The 18,063-nt window shown below is 42.9% G+C and overlaps 2 protein-coding genes and 1 pseudogene across 8 annotated transcripts in view; 2 read left to right on the top strand and 1 right to left on the bottom strand.

Moving 5' to 3' along the window:
* The window catches only part of WWC2 (WW and C2 domain containing 2), a 217,178-nt gene that overhangs the window by 18,415 nt on the left and 180,700 nt on the right, over positions 1-18,063 (bottom strand). For 4 of the 7 annotated variants that reach the window (XM_073341735.1, XM_073341741.1, XM_073341739.1 and 1 more), the window contains one exon: positions 7,298-10,105. The exons of 2 other annotated variants lie outside the window; for them this stretch is intronic. In XM_073341735.1, the coding sequence (XP_073197836.1) occupies positions 10,039-10,105 (67 nt within the window). In that variant the 3' untranslated portion in view covers positions 7,298-10,038. Of the gene's footprint in view, positions 1-7,297; positions 10,106-17,326; positions 18,043-18,063 lie in introns of those variants that run through there. One more of the 7 variants, XM_073341737.1, reaches the window with a different exon arrangement.
* Positions 3,179-3,847, top strand: LOC140909986 (claudin-22-like). Its single transcript, XM_073340083.1, has one exon. It carries the CDS (start codon positions 3,179-3,181, stop codon positions 3,845-3,847), a length of 669 nt encoding a protein of 222 aa, XP_073196184.1.
* LOC140910779 (claudin-22-like) lies at positions 5,345-5,883 on the top strand (annotated as a pseudogene).

Here is an 18,063-nt window from a genome sequence, read left to right as displayed (position 1 = left end):
ATACCCCACCCCTCCGCATGGTCCCTAAATTCCCTTTTCCAATTCACTATCATGACAAGGTCTAATAGAATATGTATTTATAATTAGGGATTTTCTCCTCCCCTCCTCCACCCCCCCCAATTTGTCAGGTCAGTGTTCAGATTGCATCAGTTACTATGGACCACTGGCAACTTTTGTGCACCCGCCCCCCCGGCTGCTAGTCCAGCTCTACCTAATGTCCAAACTAAGTTGATAATGTTTAAATAAAGAACATTTGGGAGGGGGTGAGAACATGGAGGGTATTTTGAAAAATAGTATTTCTCTAAGCACACGATTTCCTGCTCTGTGCATGAAGCGTTCACAGGAGGAAACAATTCAATGCAGTGTACTGCACTCTGCTGAAACCCCCAAACACTTACCGGAAAGCACAGAAAAAGTCAAGTGATTAATGAAAAAGTGAGGTGATGAAAACTTAAACCTTCAATATCTCCAGAAAACCAAGGACTGGTGGTTCTGTTCAGCACTGATTATAATGTACTTTCATCAAATTTCCCCTTGCAGCGCTTGCCTCAGGTTACTTCCTCACAAAGATTCCTTTATATGGCACAAAATAAGATATTCACATAGGTTAGAGATGCACTGACCACTATTCAAAGAATAAATAGCCTAGTCACTTCATGGAAATACCAGGCACACAGCTTACTCCTGCTATCAGAGTAGTAAAATTCACTACTTGGACTTAAGCTGAATATTTCTGTTGGATACAGATCTGTTTTAGTTTTCATGTTTTTCAGCAACCAACGGCTTCCTAATGTTCTTTGGAAGAAAATATATGTATATTGGGTTTCGATACTAATGAGACCAGCTCTGGCCATCAAGATTTCCAGGAGAAATGATGTAATTCTAAAACCTCTGAAGAAAAATAAATCGCATTAGAGTAAGATTCAGAATCCAGATGGAAACGGTTTTATAAGTAATGAGGGAAAAGTTAATGTATTTGTTTGAACAGGATGCTATGTAGACAGACTAGAGTTTAAACCGCCCCCCCCCCCCCACCCCACTTAAGACTTGTCACGCTGGAAAGAACTGGAGACATCAGTTTGCAGACTGATACTTGGAGCTATTTAAAATGAGTGATACGCTCTCAAAATATTCTCTCACGTTATTTTTAAAATCATAGGTTCCAGTTCTGTGTCAGGTGTTGGGCACTGTCAGAGACGGGACACTGGACTCGAGAGACCATGGGTCTGACCCAGTATGGCAATTCCTACTGTCCCGCTGTTGCAGGGAAGAATTCAGTAAGAGTGTCATGGTGGACCAGTAACAAAATCAGAGTGGGAAAGTCCCCCTGGGCTTTGCATTGAACAGGCCTTCCTTACATTCAAAAAGTCTCTTTCCAAAAATCTCTCACATAACCTGAGTTCTCTGAGAAACCCCCAAGAACTCTGACGTGTTTATGTCAGGCCACCACTCGTTACAGAAGTGTGGTCTCAGCTTTTGTTTTACTTAAAAATGAGCTGGTATAATGAGACAGACAGCTCTCATCCCAAAGATCTGACCGTGTCAGCTGGGCTCCTGGGGTGGGAGTGGGGTGGGCAGTGATGGCACTCTTCCAAGCTCTGCCCACAGAATAAGCTCTCGCCACAGGAGACAGGACTCACAATAGATTGTGCTGTTGCAGAAAATATGATCACACATGCTCTGTGGGCTCCCTGAACTCATCTCCCCCTTACTGGGGTCCAGGTACACCCATGGGCTCAGCTGGACTCCTTGAGCTTGGCTGCCTTCTCAGCAAGGCTTGGATGCACAGGCGGCTGGTGAAAATATTCTTTGTGGGGTTTGTGTAAAACTGTCAGGCCGTGCTCTCCAGTGCACGAGATCACTGCGTATGTCATGGCCTGGTGTGGAGAGGAGGAAGTTGGCGAGCGAGTCCACCGTGCACTCACCCCAGAGCAGAGGCTCCTGACCTGCTGGGCTGGGCCTGGGTTCCCACTCTGGCTGGTAGCTCTTGCCATCGGTGTGACACTGACTGATGCACTTTTCCTCAAGGGGGATCACTTCCTGACACAGCAGCAACGAGCACGTTCCTCCCTGTGTGTTGATATAGTACATTGCAGTGGTGTGTCCATGAGTAGCTGTACTGTGCCAGGAGGAACGCTATGCAGAACAGCCCTCAGTCAGGATGAGAAAAAATAGATTTCAGAGAAGCACATACCAGGGCAAAAGCATGATGCTATATCTGGGTTCCATGATTTCCCACTGACCCTGCTTATTTAGGGCCTCATATGGGAAGGTGATGAGCATTTCCTACCACCAGGAATAGGAAACAACCTCAGCACCCACTAACTGAAATTGGAGTTGAGCAAATACTCAGCACCTTGCAGGACTAGGCCCAGAGAGTACAGGGGACAACTTCAACTGATTTAAAATGGTCACAGCTGCATTTTCTTCAGTTTACAACAACTGAATTTCTGCTCTGAATTCATTATGATGGGTGGGAGTCTAGAATTGTAAAGGATTGCTTTCTTTATGGCACTTTGATTATTTACTCACTTCTCCTTTGCCCCTTAAATGGGTCAGACCTTAAAAGAAGCCCATTTTAAGAGAAACAAACATAGAAAAAATGAAACATACAAGGACCTTTTACAGAGAGTCTTCCCAGTGCTTGTGACATAGAACAAGAGAGTGGAGAATAAGCCACTGTGTATGTTGAGGAAGTCTAAGAATAAAGATTATAGGGAAACAGTCTACCTTTCTTTACAAGGCCTCGATTTACATCCCTGAAATGTCAAGTTTTGCTATTACAATGAAGTCCTGTTGAGGACAGAGCTGGCTTTTTATCACCACTTAAAATCTAATTAATCCGTATTGAAGCACAAAGATTTCTGTTGTATTTAGGGTGAGGGGTCATAGAGCCTTCTTTGTTCATCCGCAGACTTGTAATCATCAGGCACTGGAAGGTAACAGATCAAATCTTGATCAGAAAGCCTAACCCATGGTTTAGCAGAGTCCTTCGTCCTTTACATGAAACATTATATTCATGAAGAACAAAAAAGTGTTTCAGAGTTTTCAAAGGGTTAATATCTAAGCTTATATTCAGGGCACAAAGAACTAAGATCATCATAGCTCCAACCACCACAAAAGGTATCAGCCCTTAGAGAGACATTCCTCCTAAAGCTTTCTGGACTGTGCTCTTCTAATGGCTTTAGTCTACAGAACTGTGATGCAATTAAATGGCATTTTTTTCTCTCTGTTTGGATGGTTTCTATCCTGTCTCACTACCTATTTACCTGACTGGAAAAATCTTGCTTTAGAGTTAAATGAATTCGAGACCTGGACCATGGGACTCTGGCAAGTTTGTGTTTCCCAAGAGGAAGGGGGAATTCAATGTAAGGATTTTGATTCTTTCTTGGCTTTGCCTCCAGAGTTTAGGATTTCTAGGATTTTGATGTTTGTTTCAAATGGATTAGGACTTTTGGGCTTCTTGCTTTCAGGTTTTGGGTTGGACTGTTTGAAGATCGGTGAAAGACAACAGGAACTAAAGAAACGGCTATTACTGCTTGGAGGAATACTCTTCTGGATATCAGCAATTACAGTCATGGCCCCAGTTTCTTGGGTTGCTCACACTGTAGTCGAGGAAAATATGGATGAGAATATCCCAGAGATTATTCCCAAGTGGGACTTGGGGGAAGCACTGTTTGTTGGCTGGTTTGCTGGAATATGTCTTATACTAGGAGGGTCACTACTTAATTGCACTGTCTGTTCATCGGAAGTCCATCCATCCTCAGTCCATTACACAGTAACAGAAATGCAAGATCACTGTCAACACTTGGAAACTGAAAATAGTCCTGAAAATCTAGGAGTTTAAGTAGTACAGACAGTCTTCTCTTTCTTTTCAGAACTCTAGCACAAGGCAGAAGCTTGTTCCAATAATGATTCAAAGGACCCTTTGTTACTTAGCTGATTCATTAAAGTTGTGTGTCTAATTCTTTCTTCCTGTAATTGTTCTTTCAACGTAGTGTCGTCGCTCCGGGGGGCAAAACTGTTTTGTTTTGCAGCAGGACATTAAAGCTATCATGACTGTATGGAAGAACCACTACTTTGTTTTGCTATTAAAGCTGAACTGTAGACCCCCAAAATGTATAAGGTTGCTCTCTCGTATGTTGCTTAAGAGCCAAAAATGTTAAGTTTCCTTTTCATGCGAAGCCAATTAAGTGGAATTCAAAGGCTTTGACTCCCTATGGCACAACCATCCACCTATCTGATCCAGTAACATTTTCATGATCTAGAGTATTTCCCACCTCTACAAATACCCTCAAAATACTTGTGTTCCGGGTATAGACTTTTGCTACAGAGAGAAGGAGATCTCTGTGTAAGAACTGTGTTTCTTTATCCAGGAAAATTCCCAAAACTCTAAAAAGACTGGCAGAGATCTCGTTTTTTTTAAAGCACTCTTAGTTTCTGAAAAATGCTGCATGTAATTCACCAGCATCACAGGCCAGTGTCCCAAAACAGCTAGTCGTTTGTTATCCCAACCTACTATGGGGAAAACAAGACACAAAAGTTAACCTGGATGTTCTGGCACCTGCATATTTCAGATACAAAGAAAAAAATTAAAGAGCCAGGGGTGGCTGAAAAATACCTAGTTGAAAGAGTTAATCTGCTCATAAGCATTTGCTATTTTATAGAGTATAGGAACTGAGTTTTTAATCATGAATACTTGAACGGCATTCGGTGAAACTTTTATCATATATAGCAGTTCTTGTACATGTAATTAGTCTGATTTTAAACAAACATACTTCTTAAAACTTCGTAAAATAAATGCAGTATTTCTCACAGGCAGACCACCTTATTTGTTAAACTATATAAAGTTTGCATGGGCTTATCCAAATATACAGAATGTGAATTATTCAGGTTATGAATTATCATCCCAAACAATGAGCTAATTAAAAACATCCAGAACTATTAAAACTACTTAGTGAAAAGGGTTGGAGTATTGTTACCCCAATAGCGATAGAAAGGGCACTATTATTGAGTGTATGCTTTTCTGTTCAAAGACCAGCTATTTTCTGAAAAGCAAAACCAATGGAATATGAGCCCAGCTGCAGCCACATCTTTGAATTACTGATTTATCACGTTATTTCTCTATACTCAAAGCAAATCCACAAGAAACCAGATCAAAGGAAATCTGTCAAAAGTCCTTTTACGAAATAGCATATAAAAGGAGGGAATTATTTCACAGCTTACAAAGTTTATGTTTAGCGCAACAAGCACTAAACAGAAAATGTATCTGTAGTAGTTGGTAGAGATATTCCTGAAGCGTTTGGACTCTATTATTAAAATGGATTTAGCCCACATAAGTAGGATGCAATTAGCTGGAATTTTATTATTTTTGTTAGGATAGGTTTTTACTGGTGCTTATAATAATTTGTCAGACTGGAAAAAAATCTCAATTTGGATGTAAATGAACTGGAGACCTGGGACTTGGGACTCTGGCAAACCCGTACTGTTCAAGACGAATCAAGAGGAACACAGTGTAAGGACTTTGATTCTTTATTAGTTTTGCCTGCAGAGTTCAGGATTTTAGTGTCTACATCGAATGGGCTTGGGCTTTTGAGTCTCCTGATCTCTAGTTTTTGGACTGCCTGAAAATGGGAGCTTCGCAACATGAACTAAAAGAAATGACTGTTTACTGCATAAAGGAATACTTTTATGGATATCTGGAATCTGAACCTTACCCCCAGTTTCTTGCGTTACCCATGTTATGGCACAAACATTTTGGAATGAGGCTATTCTGGAGATTGTCCCAGATGGGAATTCGGGGGTGCACTATTTTCTGGCTGGTTTGGTAGATTCTTTGTGATACAAGGAATCATTACTTATATGCACAGCTTGTTCAGCTAAAGATCGCGAATAGTCAGTTAGGTATCTTGAATTTCTGCCACTGCATAACAATCAACTTTTGTAAATCGGAAATATAGATCTGAACATTTAAGAGACTTTAAGAAGGGCAGATACCCGTTTCCTTTCAAACTCGACGAGAAGAATCAAACTTTTCAGTTGAGGATTTGTAGGTTTATCTGACACAGACGAACCACCTCACCTACAAGGTGTTAGATTTTTAAAAAACTTTGTTATTCCCTTTAATCACCAAGTTAGAACACTGCACCCTTCCTGCAAGTCCGGTAAACCATTTTCATGTTCACTGTGGAGAGAAAAAACAATTGAGACTTAACAGTGATTAGACTAATTACTTTGGTTGTATCTGCCGATATGATAATACAGTTTATGACTGTACATATCTGGTAAATAAAATACAAAATCATAATATATGGATGTTTAGTTTAAAAAGTTACCACACATTTTCACGTGTTGATCAATGTATCTGTCATATAAAAATAACTTACTATGGATCTAAAGTATGAGTTCTGGATTTTCTATTATGGAATATAGGCTTGATTCTATTCAATTAAATGGAAAAAAAACCTCCCAGTGACTTAACTGAGCAAGAATTTTTTCTTTGACTTGCGTATTTCCAACACTTAAGAAGCCTAAATAGTTTGCATTGGTGGATTTGCTGTGACAAGAAGGTAATGGGCAAGAAAGTTCTCGGTGTCCATTAAAAATGTTTATGCAAGACCTAGTGGGGTAGATCCTCAGGTGGTGCAAGGAGTCATAGCTCCACTGACTTCAGCAGAGCTATGGCCATTTACACCGTCTGACGCTCTACCTCAGTCTCTCTGTTCTCTCATGTGCTAGGGTGACAGAGAGCAGAGGAGGGAGGTTAATGTGGGAAAGTGGAGTCCAGAGTTCCATGCCTATCTCATGTCACATGTAAATATATTTTTTGTACTATCAGTTTATACAGACCTCAATTTTCTCTATCACTAAAGCACCACACGCATTGGCACAAACTGTAGCTCATAAGAGCCTCAGGCCTAGAATACATTCCAGGACAATACAGAGCTGTGTTGCCTGCATGTGGAAGTTTGCACTTTGGATGGTTGTGGTCATAGCTATTATACACCACTTTAATGAGCAGTGAATCTACTTGGACATTAACACTGGAGTTTAAGTGAAAACCGATGAGAGCACTTCCATTAGCATGATATACCACGATCCTAAGGACTAGCAGTGATTGACGTTAACACTGCAGTGACTTTCTGAAGACAACAAAAATAGTAAGTGAACATCTACTTTTGCAAAGAGCTCAGAAACAGCCCAGGAATCAAAGATTTCACTAAAATTAAACACTAGTCTACAAAACGGCTTTGTTAACGTTTTTTATTTTTTTTCAAATCACTGAAACACATTGAAAGTGCAGAGACAAAAGTTAATCTATGTGATGTATTTGCATACTTTTACAGACAAAATTAGAACAGAAACACATTCGGAGTATAACCTGATTAAATATTTAGTTCAGTCCTGAGCATTCGATGCTTAATACAGTATAAACATAGCAACAGTAAAAAAGATTTTAAAATTATTTGATTTGTATCCTAGAACAATTTCTGCTGAACTTCATTCATAATATTGTTTTGTACCTGTAATACTTAATTTTGATTACACAATTGCAATTACATACTGATAACTGAAACACGAGAACTAATTACTCCATTTGTTATTCCCTGTACAGGGTAAACTCTAATTCTTCAAGAGTGAGATTTATAAATCTGAACTTCATGGTTTGTTCATACCCACTTTTAGTTCAGTCTATTGAATGTTTCAGCAGTGTGAATAATTTGAATTAGTAAAAAACAAAACCCCCACAACTGTTAAAAGCTGCCTATAAATAAGTTTGTAACGCTACTAATGAGTTGGAAAGTGAGGAGAAAGAGCTGATATGTTTAAGTCTGTCTCATTTTAAAAATGAGCAAATTTTGCAAACTAAAGCCATCAGAACTTGACCGTCTTGGCCACACCCAATCAGAATTTATTTTTTTATACTCCTCTGAAGGTTATTCAACATATACACAAACAGCAGCTAGTCTGGCAAGAATTTAGAAAGCTGTAAATATTTCCCACAATAGTTTAACATCAAACATTTTAAATGGCCAGAACTGAACTATATTTAACAGAACATAAATAAGACTGTAAATAAATAAAAAAATAAATCATACGGTACAATTCTACACATCCTACCAACACTTTATATAATCAAACTGAGAAGCTGAAACAGTCAACCTTCGTTTCACCTCTACAGTAAATGTCAAACTTCTGTTTTTAAAGTTTGACCTCACAAGCATGAATCATATCTTCTTGTTTCTAGTAGTCGTGTGTGTGTGTGTGTGTGTGTGTGTGTGTGTGTGTGTGTGTGTGTTAAAAGAACAGCAATAAATGGATATCCATGAAGAATGATGCTCAGCCAGTTGGCCTGACTGGCACTTGTTCAGAACTGTGTGGCCTCCAGTTATACATTTATTATTTCAAATCCTTTAAATGTATTTGTGTATCACAAGAAAATCCTTGGTGTGTTTAACAAAAAAGATTCTAGGCACAGAATTTTCTTACCTTGACATTCGCAAACATATTGTAGCTATGTTCTCTTCATCTTTCAACAAGGCTAATTACTTTCTGGAAAAGTGAAGTGCTATGTATAGGTGGCTTGTCAATATAATCTGTAGGTTAAGGACAAAGATTCTATCCATAGAATAAAAAAAAACCTTTGAATTTAACATTTTTTTCAAAAACCTTCAGAGATTAGGTACTGCAGATACAAGTTGAGTTACATTGTTTTGGCTATAAGATCAACCACAAAGTTTTGTTTTACCCAACAGCATGTTGTAGATGCTTTATTCCAGATCTGATGCAGTCGCATGCTTCCCCAGGGACGATGACAAGCACATCCACATTGTGAAACAAAAAGGTCTGGTCAGATAAGTGAAAATTCTATTTTGATAGATATCTTGTGCACATTTACTCCTTAAGTTTGTTCAACTTGAACCATCATTATTCTGAAAAACAGCTTGTGTTTCATTTACTTAAAAAAAGGTAATGAGAACTGGAGTACATACCCAACTGAAATAGTTTATGGTTTCTAGGTCACAGATTTTTCCAGCATGGATTTCTACACCAACAATACTTCCGGTACTAGCGTCAGTGGATTCAATTTGAATTTGATGGGTAGTTTTTCCTCTTCTGACAACAGCACGGGTTTAATTTTTCATGAACCTGATCTTTTTGACATACTGCTTGTTGACAAAAGTAGACAACATTTAGGTCAAAAGGTTACATTTAAACGTAAGATTTGACAGCGCAGTGGTATGACTACTCATCTATAAACACTTTGATGTGAATTTGATTCAGCTTCAGTTTCAGAAAGCAGCTGCCCTTTTGGTAGTGTCACTGTTAAGAGGTTTTAGGGTTACTGGTCTGCCCTTTCCCCTCCCCACCTTGCAGATGCAAAGTACTGTACAGTGCAGCCCAAAGTACTGTACATTCACAAAATTATACTCCTGCACTCAGTACTCCACCTTCTTTCTTCACAGAAATAAAAAGGACAGTCAGGAAATGGTTTTCAGAAACAAAATCCCAACGTAGGTGATGGAAATCTAAACTGCACCTGTTACGAGGCAGCCTTGCTGTTTTGGAAAGGAGCTTGCATTCATGGTTAATTTCAAACTATAAAAGTCACACTTGTACAAAAATATTGCATGGCATAACAGCCATCTTCACAGTCTGCTCACGTGAAAATAGTGAAAAGACAAACAATCTTCTGTTGAACGTAATATTTCTCAACACAGTGCGGTTCAACAGGATACACACTTTCCTTTGTTCCATCTTTACAAAATAAGAGCACACATGCGATACATACAAACTGTACAAAATTAGCATCCATGTACCAGAAGTGTTCCACTTTGGTTTTCTGCTAGTTGTGGTTTGTTTGTTTGTTTGTTTGTTGCCTTTTAACAGACAAGAACTCAGTTCGCTGTATTTTACAAATGAACATCTTTATAGTCGGATGTAAAATAGAAGATCTTTAAAAGCAGGAGGTTCTAACTACAAAACGTTCATCTAAAAAGATGAGCGAGTGGAAAAATACTTCAGTGAAAAATGTAATTATACATCATCTGCTGGTAGGGATGGTATGTTGATCTTCGCTCTTGTGAAGTAAGCGATCTTCTCCCTAGAATTAGAAAATAAGTTTAAGGAAACCTTTAAAGTGATCAGCAGCTAAAATACCACAAGAACTCCAACAGCTTCAGTATGTGATGAATAACGTAAGAGAACAGCTCTTTAAACTATCGGTTTTATGCAAAAATTTCAAGTACAAATAATTTATTCTATTGACTAAAATCCTTAGGGTCAGTGCTTTCAAGGTATCCAATGAATATGCTTGCAGAGAACGCTGTTGCCAGAGAAGTCTGAAATGAAGGGCCTATATTATGCACACTTATCAAAAGAGAGAGAAGCTCCAGTGGGAACAAAAAATGAAGCTTCTCAGTACAGCAGCGGCAGCAACAAAAACTCGTAATCATAACATTGCGATCATGGTAACCATATATCCTAATATGGCATTAAAAGGGGAACAGTCACTGCTAAAAGAGCGTTTGACATCTGATCCAGACTTTGAGAAAGAAAATTAGTGGAAGGGAAAAACAGGGCAGGAGTAACAAGCTGCATGAATTCCCTCAAAAAGAGGTAGGTAGAATTGTCACTATATGTTCCAGTTGCTTCCCCAGGCCTATCATCATCACCTCAGCCTTATCTGGATTACACTTCAGTTAGCTAGCTAGCTAGCTCTCATGCATGTACCAGTCTCACCCAGATACTGAACTGGCTTTCAACAGCACTGCATGGCTTATAAGGGAAAGATACAGAGCTCAATGTCATCAGCATGCAGAAAGTACCTCCCCATTAGCCCTCTCAGTAGCCCAATGGACACGATGAATGAGATAGGGACAAAAGAGAGCCTTGAACTCCACAAGCCATTGCCCCTAGGAGATAAAGAGCCACACTACTCTTGGGGAGTACTTGGCAAAGGAAGGAACAGTGGCACCAAAGAGCAGTTGTGCCTACTCTTGCTACAGTCTACAGCAAATCTGTAACATTTCATAATGAACAGCATTGAAAACAGCAGATTTATCAGCACAGGCACCAGGATCTTCACACTTCAGTAGGAGATCATCCACCGTTACTACCAATGCCAGCCCTGTACCCACGTTTGTACCAGATTGAAAAGTTTCAAGCAGATCTGGTGCATCTAGATACTCTTAATTGTCTCTATCACCTTAACCAAAAATGGGAGACTAGACAGCCGGTGGCATTTAACCATATTGCCAATGTTACATATTGGTTTCCAGCTCCCTGAACAGATACCACCTACATGACCTGTCGGAAGGAGGGGGTTGACAAGCTCCACTAACAACAGACCGACTACTCTCCTGCTGACCCTTACCAGCCAAGAAGGAAGTGAATTCAAAGAGACAGCAAAACACCTCTAATCTCTCTCATTGAATTGGACTGAACTTGACTCCAGTTCCTGCCACTCATTCACAGTAGCAGGCAGCCAAGCCCAAATCTGCTCACTTTTATTCACAACATATCCCTCATAACTAGAGGAACTTTATCAACTACCCCAGGAAGGCAGCTCTGATCAACAAGCTCTCTGTCACCCAAACCTAATCTATTGATTGAGACGTTTTGGATGATATGGCAGAGGCAAAGAATCTTTACTTTGCCTCCCACATAACCATGGCATAAGAATTTAAAGACTCTTTATGACTCAATCTCTGAACATCAGCCCCAGATTTCCGTCTCTGGAGACTTTGCTGTCTTCATTCTCACTTCACCCATGATAGGTTATCTACAGACGAAGGAAATCCATGAGGGCAAAGCCAGATAAGATGGTGCATAGGACACAACGTATATGTAACCTTCTGCCTGTCAGAGTTGGCAGCAACAAGGGCCGGGTTCAGTATCTAGGGGTTCCATTCCAATAACATAATGCAAACCGGCTCGAGCCCCCACCCAGTGACCTGGGACAAATTTATACCACCCCCGCTGGGCGCCTCCAAGAGGCAGTACTTCCCCTCTCACAAGCGCATAGTCTGAATGCAGCAAAAAGCCTTTTAATAACAGAGAGAAACAATGTGGCATTATGTTGGGGAAACACCACCAACGGGATTCATAACACAACCCATGAGCAAAAATCCACCCCAAGCAAATTGGGGCGTGTCCTTTCCCTTTGGTTCTTGAGTCCAGCAACCCAAAATCACCCAAAGTCCCAAAAGTCCAACGACCCAAAAGTCTCTGTCCCTGATCAGAGTTCAAAAGTTTATCTGCAGAGTTTTACCTTCCAACCTGGGTGAAGATTGGGGGAGGAGGAGGTGAAGGGGCACCTTACGTGGTCCAAGCTGATGGCCCCACCTCTCCCTGGGGCTCCGCTCTGCCAGCTGCCCCATGAGCTGCTCTAGGCATCTGACAAACTGCTCTGCTCCACCAGCCGCTCTGGTCGCCATCCCGCAAACTGCTCTGCAGTATAGCTTCAGGCTCCCCCACTACTTAACACAACACTCAGTGATTTCAGCTCTTAGTAAGTTTAGCTCTTTTGTGACTTCAGCTTGTAGTAGGGGAGCCTCAGTGCTCGTGCACCATTGGCCCAAAGTGAATTCAGCTCAGCAGCCTGTAACTAGGCTCCTAATGGAATCAAAATTAGCTCTAATATTCCACAGTGGAGAGAGGAGGCAGTGCAATTAGCATGTAAGGCCCTCACGAGGGGGCCCATGCCACCAAGTATTAATACCTGTCCCCAGCCTCTCTCAAGTCACAGAGTTTTGGAACCCATATCCCTTGCCTAGCAAGTGCTCCTTAGTTGACGGCGAGTCCCTCCGTCATAACAAAAGGCCAAGTACAGGTCCACTGTCCTTGATACCCATAATCAGGGTAATAACAATTTATTATTCCTGCCCCAATAACAGAGACACTGGGGATCCCACGGCAGCCAAAGTGACCATTTTGGCAGCAATTGGCTCATGCTAGGCGGGGTGGGTGTGCCTATGCAAATGAGATTGGCCCCTGAAGTTCTTTTCCACAACTTGCCACACCTCACCACCAGATGTCAGGGTGGAGCTCATCCTGACTCTGCTTACATATAGATTATGGATGATAAAAGTTTACAATATTCTACCAACCCCTCAATAGTGATCTTTCACAGGAATATCTTCCCACAGAGCCTCCTAGAGGTGCTCTACTTTCATTAGTTTTTGAGTGGGGACCATTAAAACAGGTCCATCGCCTGACAGGATAGGCGTGCCCTAAACTCAAACTATAGGGGGCTATTTCCCCAGTACATGGAGCCTGGATTCCAACTGCCTAAGCTTGAGCTCCAGTTCAAAACACTCGGTCAAGAGTGCAACTATCTGAACTGAGCCAGTAGCTACCAGTTCACATAGTTACATGGCCATCAGGAACTACGGAGATGATACCAAGGTTTTATCGTCCCGATGGATGTTGAAGTCATTGTGTAACTATCTGCCTCAATTCCTCCAACAACACTACGGTTAGGAGCTTCCATAGCTCATGCCAAGATCTGGGAGAGCAATGGGTTGATTAGCACTCTGACAAAGTTCCTCCTCTGCCTTGGTGGGTCCTGCGCTTATTGGCGGATTTGCTCGCCTCAGAGGTTCACGGCAGCCCTCAGTTTGGCCACTTTCAAGGCTCAAATCTGCTGTTCATTCAGTTAGCCTCATCACTGGCCAGCATGGGGAAAAGGAAGATCAACAATCCCTTCAGTCTCTGCTGATCCACCTAGTGGATTGGGGAACAGGCCAGAGACCTTCCCCTCTGTTGGAACCCATAGTCCAGGTCAACTCCTCCGGTATCAAGTTGGGAGAATGGAGGGATGGGGGGAACCCGGGCCCGCCCTCTACTCCGGGTTCCAGCCCAGGGCCCTGTGGATTGCAGCTGTCTTCAGTGTCTCCTGTAACAGCTGTGTGACAGCTACAACTCCCTGAGCTACTTCCCCATGGCCTCCTCCCAACACCTTCTCTATTCTCACCCCAGGACCTTCCTCCTGATGTCTGATAATGCCTGTACTGCTCAGTCTTCCAGTAGTATGCCTTCTCACTCTCGGCTTCTTGTGCCTCTTGCTCCCAGCTCCTCGCACACACACCACAAACTGAAGTGAGCTCCTTTTTTAAAAAACCCAGGTGCCCTGATTAGCCTGCCTGTCTTAATTGATGCTGGCAGCTTCTTGATTGGCTGCAGGTGTTCTAATCAGCCTGTCTGCCTTAATTGTTTCCAGAAAGTTCCTGATTGTTCTGGAAACTTCCCTATTACCTTACCCAGGGAAAAGGGACCTCCTTAACCTGGGGCTAATATATCTGCCTTCTAGCACTCTCTTGTAGCCATCTGCCCTGACCCTGTCACAGCACCCAAAAATTAGTCACAAATTAACTCCATTCCAAGACACACACACACACACAGAAGATAAAGACAATATATTTTATCCAATTTTGCAGTGAGTGACTGCTGTATTCTGAGTTGGAGGCAAACAGCATGGCCATACTACCTCCCTGATCATTCTCCTTAGGATGATTCTGTACTAAATAGCTGGCTGCTGCATCAGAATGGATCCATCAGTATTATCCTACCAGCTTTTGGTGATGCAAGCAAGATCAGGTACTTCATCCTTCAGTCACCACAGGTGACACTATTCACCACCAATCTTGCATTTAACAGCATGAGCCTAAGGCTAGAACCACAGCCTCTTAAGAGTTAATGACAGGCAAAACCAACAGAAATGAAATTTATAAGATATCATTTCTGCTTTACGCTGAACAAAACCCATAAACAATCTCTACCTGCCTTGTTTCTCCCTTGTGGCTGTCAAAAGGGACTGGAGAGGGCCAAAGCCTCCCAGCCCGCCATCCAATTATGGTGCCAGTTGTGAGGATTTCCTGATCAAATAGATATTGCCTTAACACTAACTTAACTCACTATTATGTGTCCTAGATTGGCATCAGGGAGATTTACTAAAATTATGCCAAAGAATCTCTGTTAGCCCTGGTCTACACTCCAGGGTTAGGTCGATTTTATAATGAATGCGTCTACACTAGAAACCCCGTTCCATCCAGGGTTCTTAAAATCGACTTCTGTACTTCTCCCTGGCGAGGGGAGGAGCGCTAAAATTGACCTTGCTGGGTCAAATTTGGGGTAGTACGGATGCAAATCTATGTTACTGGCCTCCGGGAGCTATCCTAGAGTGCTCCAATGTGACCGCTTTGGACAGCACTTTCAACTCCGATGCACTAGCCAGGTACACAGGAAAAGCCCTGGCAACTTTTGAATTTCATTTCCCATTTGGTCAGCGTGGCGAGCTCAGCAGCACAGGTGACCATGCAGTCTCCTCAGAATCGCAAACAAACTCCAGCATGCAGCGAAGGGGAGACACTGGAACTGATTGCCGTATGGGTAGAGGAATCTGTGCAGGCAGAGCTCTGATCAAAAAGAAGAAATGCTAATATATATGCCAAATGGCACAGGTCATAATGGACAGAGGCTACAACAGGGACCCACAGCAGTGCCACGTGAAAGTCAAGGAGCTCAGGCAAGCCTACCAAAAGACAAAGGAGGCAAATGGTTGCTCTGGGTCAGAGCCCCATACATGCCACTTCTGTGATCAGCTGCATGGCATTCTAGGAGGGGACCATACCACTACCCCACCACTGTCCGTGGACACCTGCAAGTGGGGAGTCTCATGCGATATGGAGGAGGATTTTATGGAGGAGGAGGAGAATGAGCAGCAGGCAAGCGGTGAATCCGTTCTTCCCGGCAGCCAAGACCTTTTCATCATCCTGGAGCCAATACCCTCCCAAGGCAGGATCCCCGACCCTGAAGGTGGAGAAGGCACCTCTGGTGAGTGCACATTTGTAACTACAGTACAGGGTTTAAAAGCAACAGTGTTTAATGTTTGATTTGCCCTGAAGACTTGGGATGCATTTGCGGTCAGTATAGCTGCTGGAAAAGTCTGTTAATGTGTCTGGGGATGGAGCAGGAATCCTCCAGGGAGATCTCCATGAAGCTCTCCTAGAGGTACTCTGAAAGCCTTTGCAGAAGGTTTCTGCGGAGGGCTGCCTTATTTCAATCTTCACGGTAGGACACTTTATTACGCCAAGCCAGTAGCAAGTAGTCTGGAATCACTGCAGCACAAAGCATGGCAGCGAATGGTCCAGGGATTTGGTCACATTCAAGAAACATTTGGTTTTTATCTTTCTGTGTTAGCCTCAGGAGGGTGATATCATTCATGGTCACCTGGTTGAAATAGGGGAATTTTTGTAAGGGAACAGTAAAAGGACCCCGTTTATGCTGGGCTGTGTGTGCTCGGCTAAAAGGGATCATCCCACAGCCACACTGAGGGGGGAGGGGTGAAGGAATTATCCCAAATAGCCACGCGGAGGGGTAGAGGGAGGTGTGTGCTGCACATCCACACGAAAACCGCAGCCCCTCCTTTTAAATGGCAAACCCAACCGGCATTGCTTGCTATGGGGAAGGAGGGTGCCGCAGTTTGAAAACATTCCCACGTTATGAAGGCGTAAGAAGCCAAACCCGCTCACCCTTTGGCTTACCATGGCTGCCTGGAAACCAAATTCTGTTGACCAGCCAGCCATGTGTGATGTGTCACCACACCAGCAGGCGCTCAATATAAAAGGCAAAATGCGACCTTGTACCTAAAGCACATGTGCTGTCTGCTGTGAATTGCTTGATTCACTGGGAAAGAGTCTCCCTTTTGTTCTCAGAAATGTATCATCTTAAATTTTACTCTCCCTTTTTATCCCCCCACAGGTGCAAGTGTTTCTATGTTCCCCCTATCATCTCCGTCCCTGAGATTATCATAGATCAGAAGGCGAAAAAAATGCACTTGCAATGACATGTTTTCCGAGCTCATGCGGTCCTCCCGCACTGATAGAGCACAGCTGAATGCGTGGAGGCATTCAGTGGCAGAGTCCAGGAAAGCATTAAGTGAGTGCAATGAGAAGAGGCAGGATGCAATGCTCAGCCAAACGGGGGAGCAAACGGACATGCTCAGATGTCTGGTGGAGCTGCAGGAAAGCCAACAAGAGCACAAACTGCCGTGGCATCCACTGTAAAAGCTCCTGACCTCCTCCCCCCCAAGTTCCATATTCTCCTCACCCACACGCCCAAGAACGCAGACGGGTTGGGGAAGGCGGCTCCGGGCACCCAGCCACTCAACTCCAGGGGATGGCCTAAGCAACAGAAGGCTGTCATTCAAACAGTTTTGATTTTTAGTGTGGCTACAATAAGCAATGTGCCCTTGTAGTCTCCTTCTCCCCTCCTCCCCCACCTCACCCAGGCTACCTTATCAGTTATCGCCCTTTTTAAAAAAATTAATACATAAAGAATGCATGGTTTCAAAACAATAGTGACTTTATTTCCTTTGCCAGCTGTGATCGAAGGTGGTTGGCTTACAGGGAATTAAAATCAAGAAAGGAGGCGGGTTTGCCTCAAGGAGAAACACACACAACATTTCCCAGAGTGACTACCCTTGATAGCAGAATGTCAGTGATTGCACTGGCTACTTGAATCACAGCAGTCTCAACAGTAGATTTGCCCATTCCAATTGATTCCCGACTGACCGATAGCAGTCAGGTGTTGCAAGCTTCCACAGGGCTATCGCCACTCGCTTCTCAACTGTCAGGGAAGCTCTCATCTTAGTATTCCTGCGCTTCAAGGCGGGGAAAAGCAACTCACAGAACTCCAGGAAAGTGGCCTCACACATGTGAAAGTTTCGCAGCCACTGGGAATCATCCCCTACCTCCAAGACTATGTGGTCCCACCAGTCTATGATTGTTTGCTGGGCCCAGAATTGTCGTTCCACTGTATCAACCAGCCCCACTGCCGCCATGATGTCCCAATTGCCACATCCCATGCTTTCAGTAACGTCTGTGTCCATGTCCTCCTCACAATCGTCCTCACACAATCGTGCTGCTGTCTCTTAGCCAGATTCTGCACATACTGCAGTATAATGCGCGAGGTGTTTACAATGCTCACAACAGCAGCGGTGAGCTGAGCGGGCTCCATGCTTGCTGTGCTAAATGGCGTCTGCACAGGTAACCCAGGAAA

This window comes from Lepidochelys kempii, chromosome 4 (assembly GCF_965140265.1).
Source record: "Lepidochelys kempii isolate rLepKem1 chromosome 4, rLepKem1.hap2, whole genome shotgun sequence".
Taxonomy (NCBI): domain Eukaryota; kingdom Metazoa; phylum Chordata; order Testudines; family Cheloniidae; genus Lepidochelys; species Lepidochelys kempii.
The sequence above is the reverse complement of the archived record's forward strand: the minus strand, read 5'-3'. Positions and strand labels throughout refer to the sequence as shown.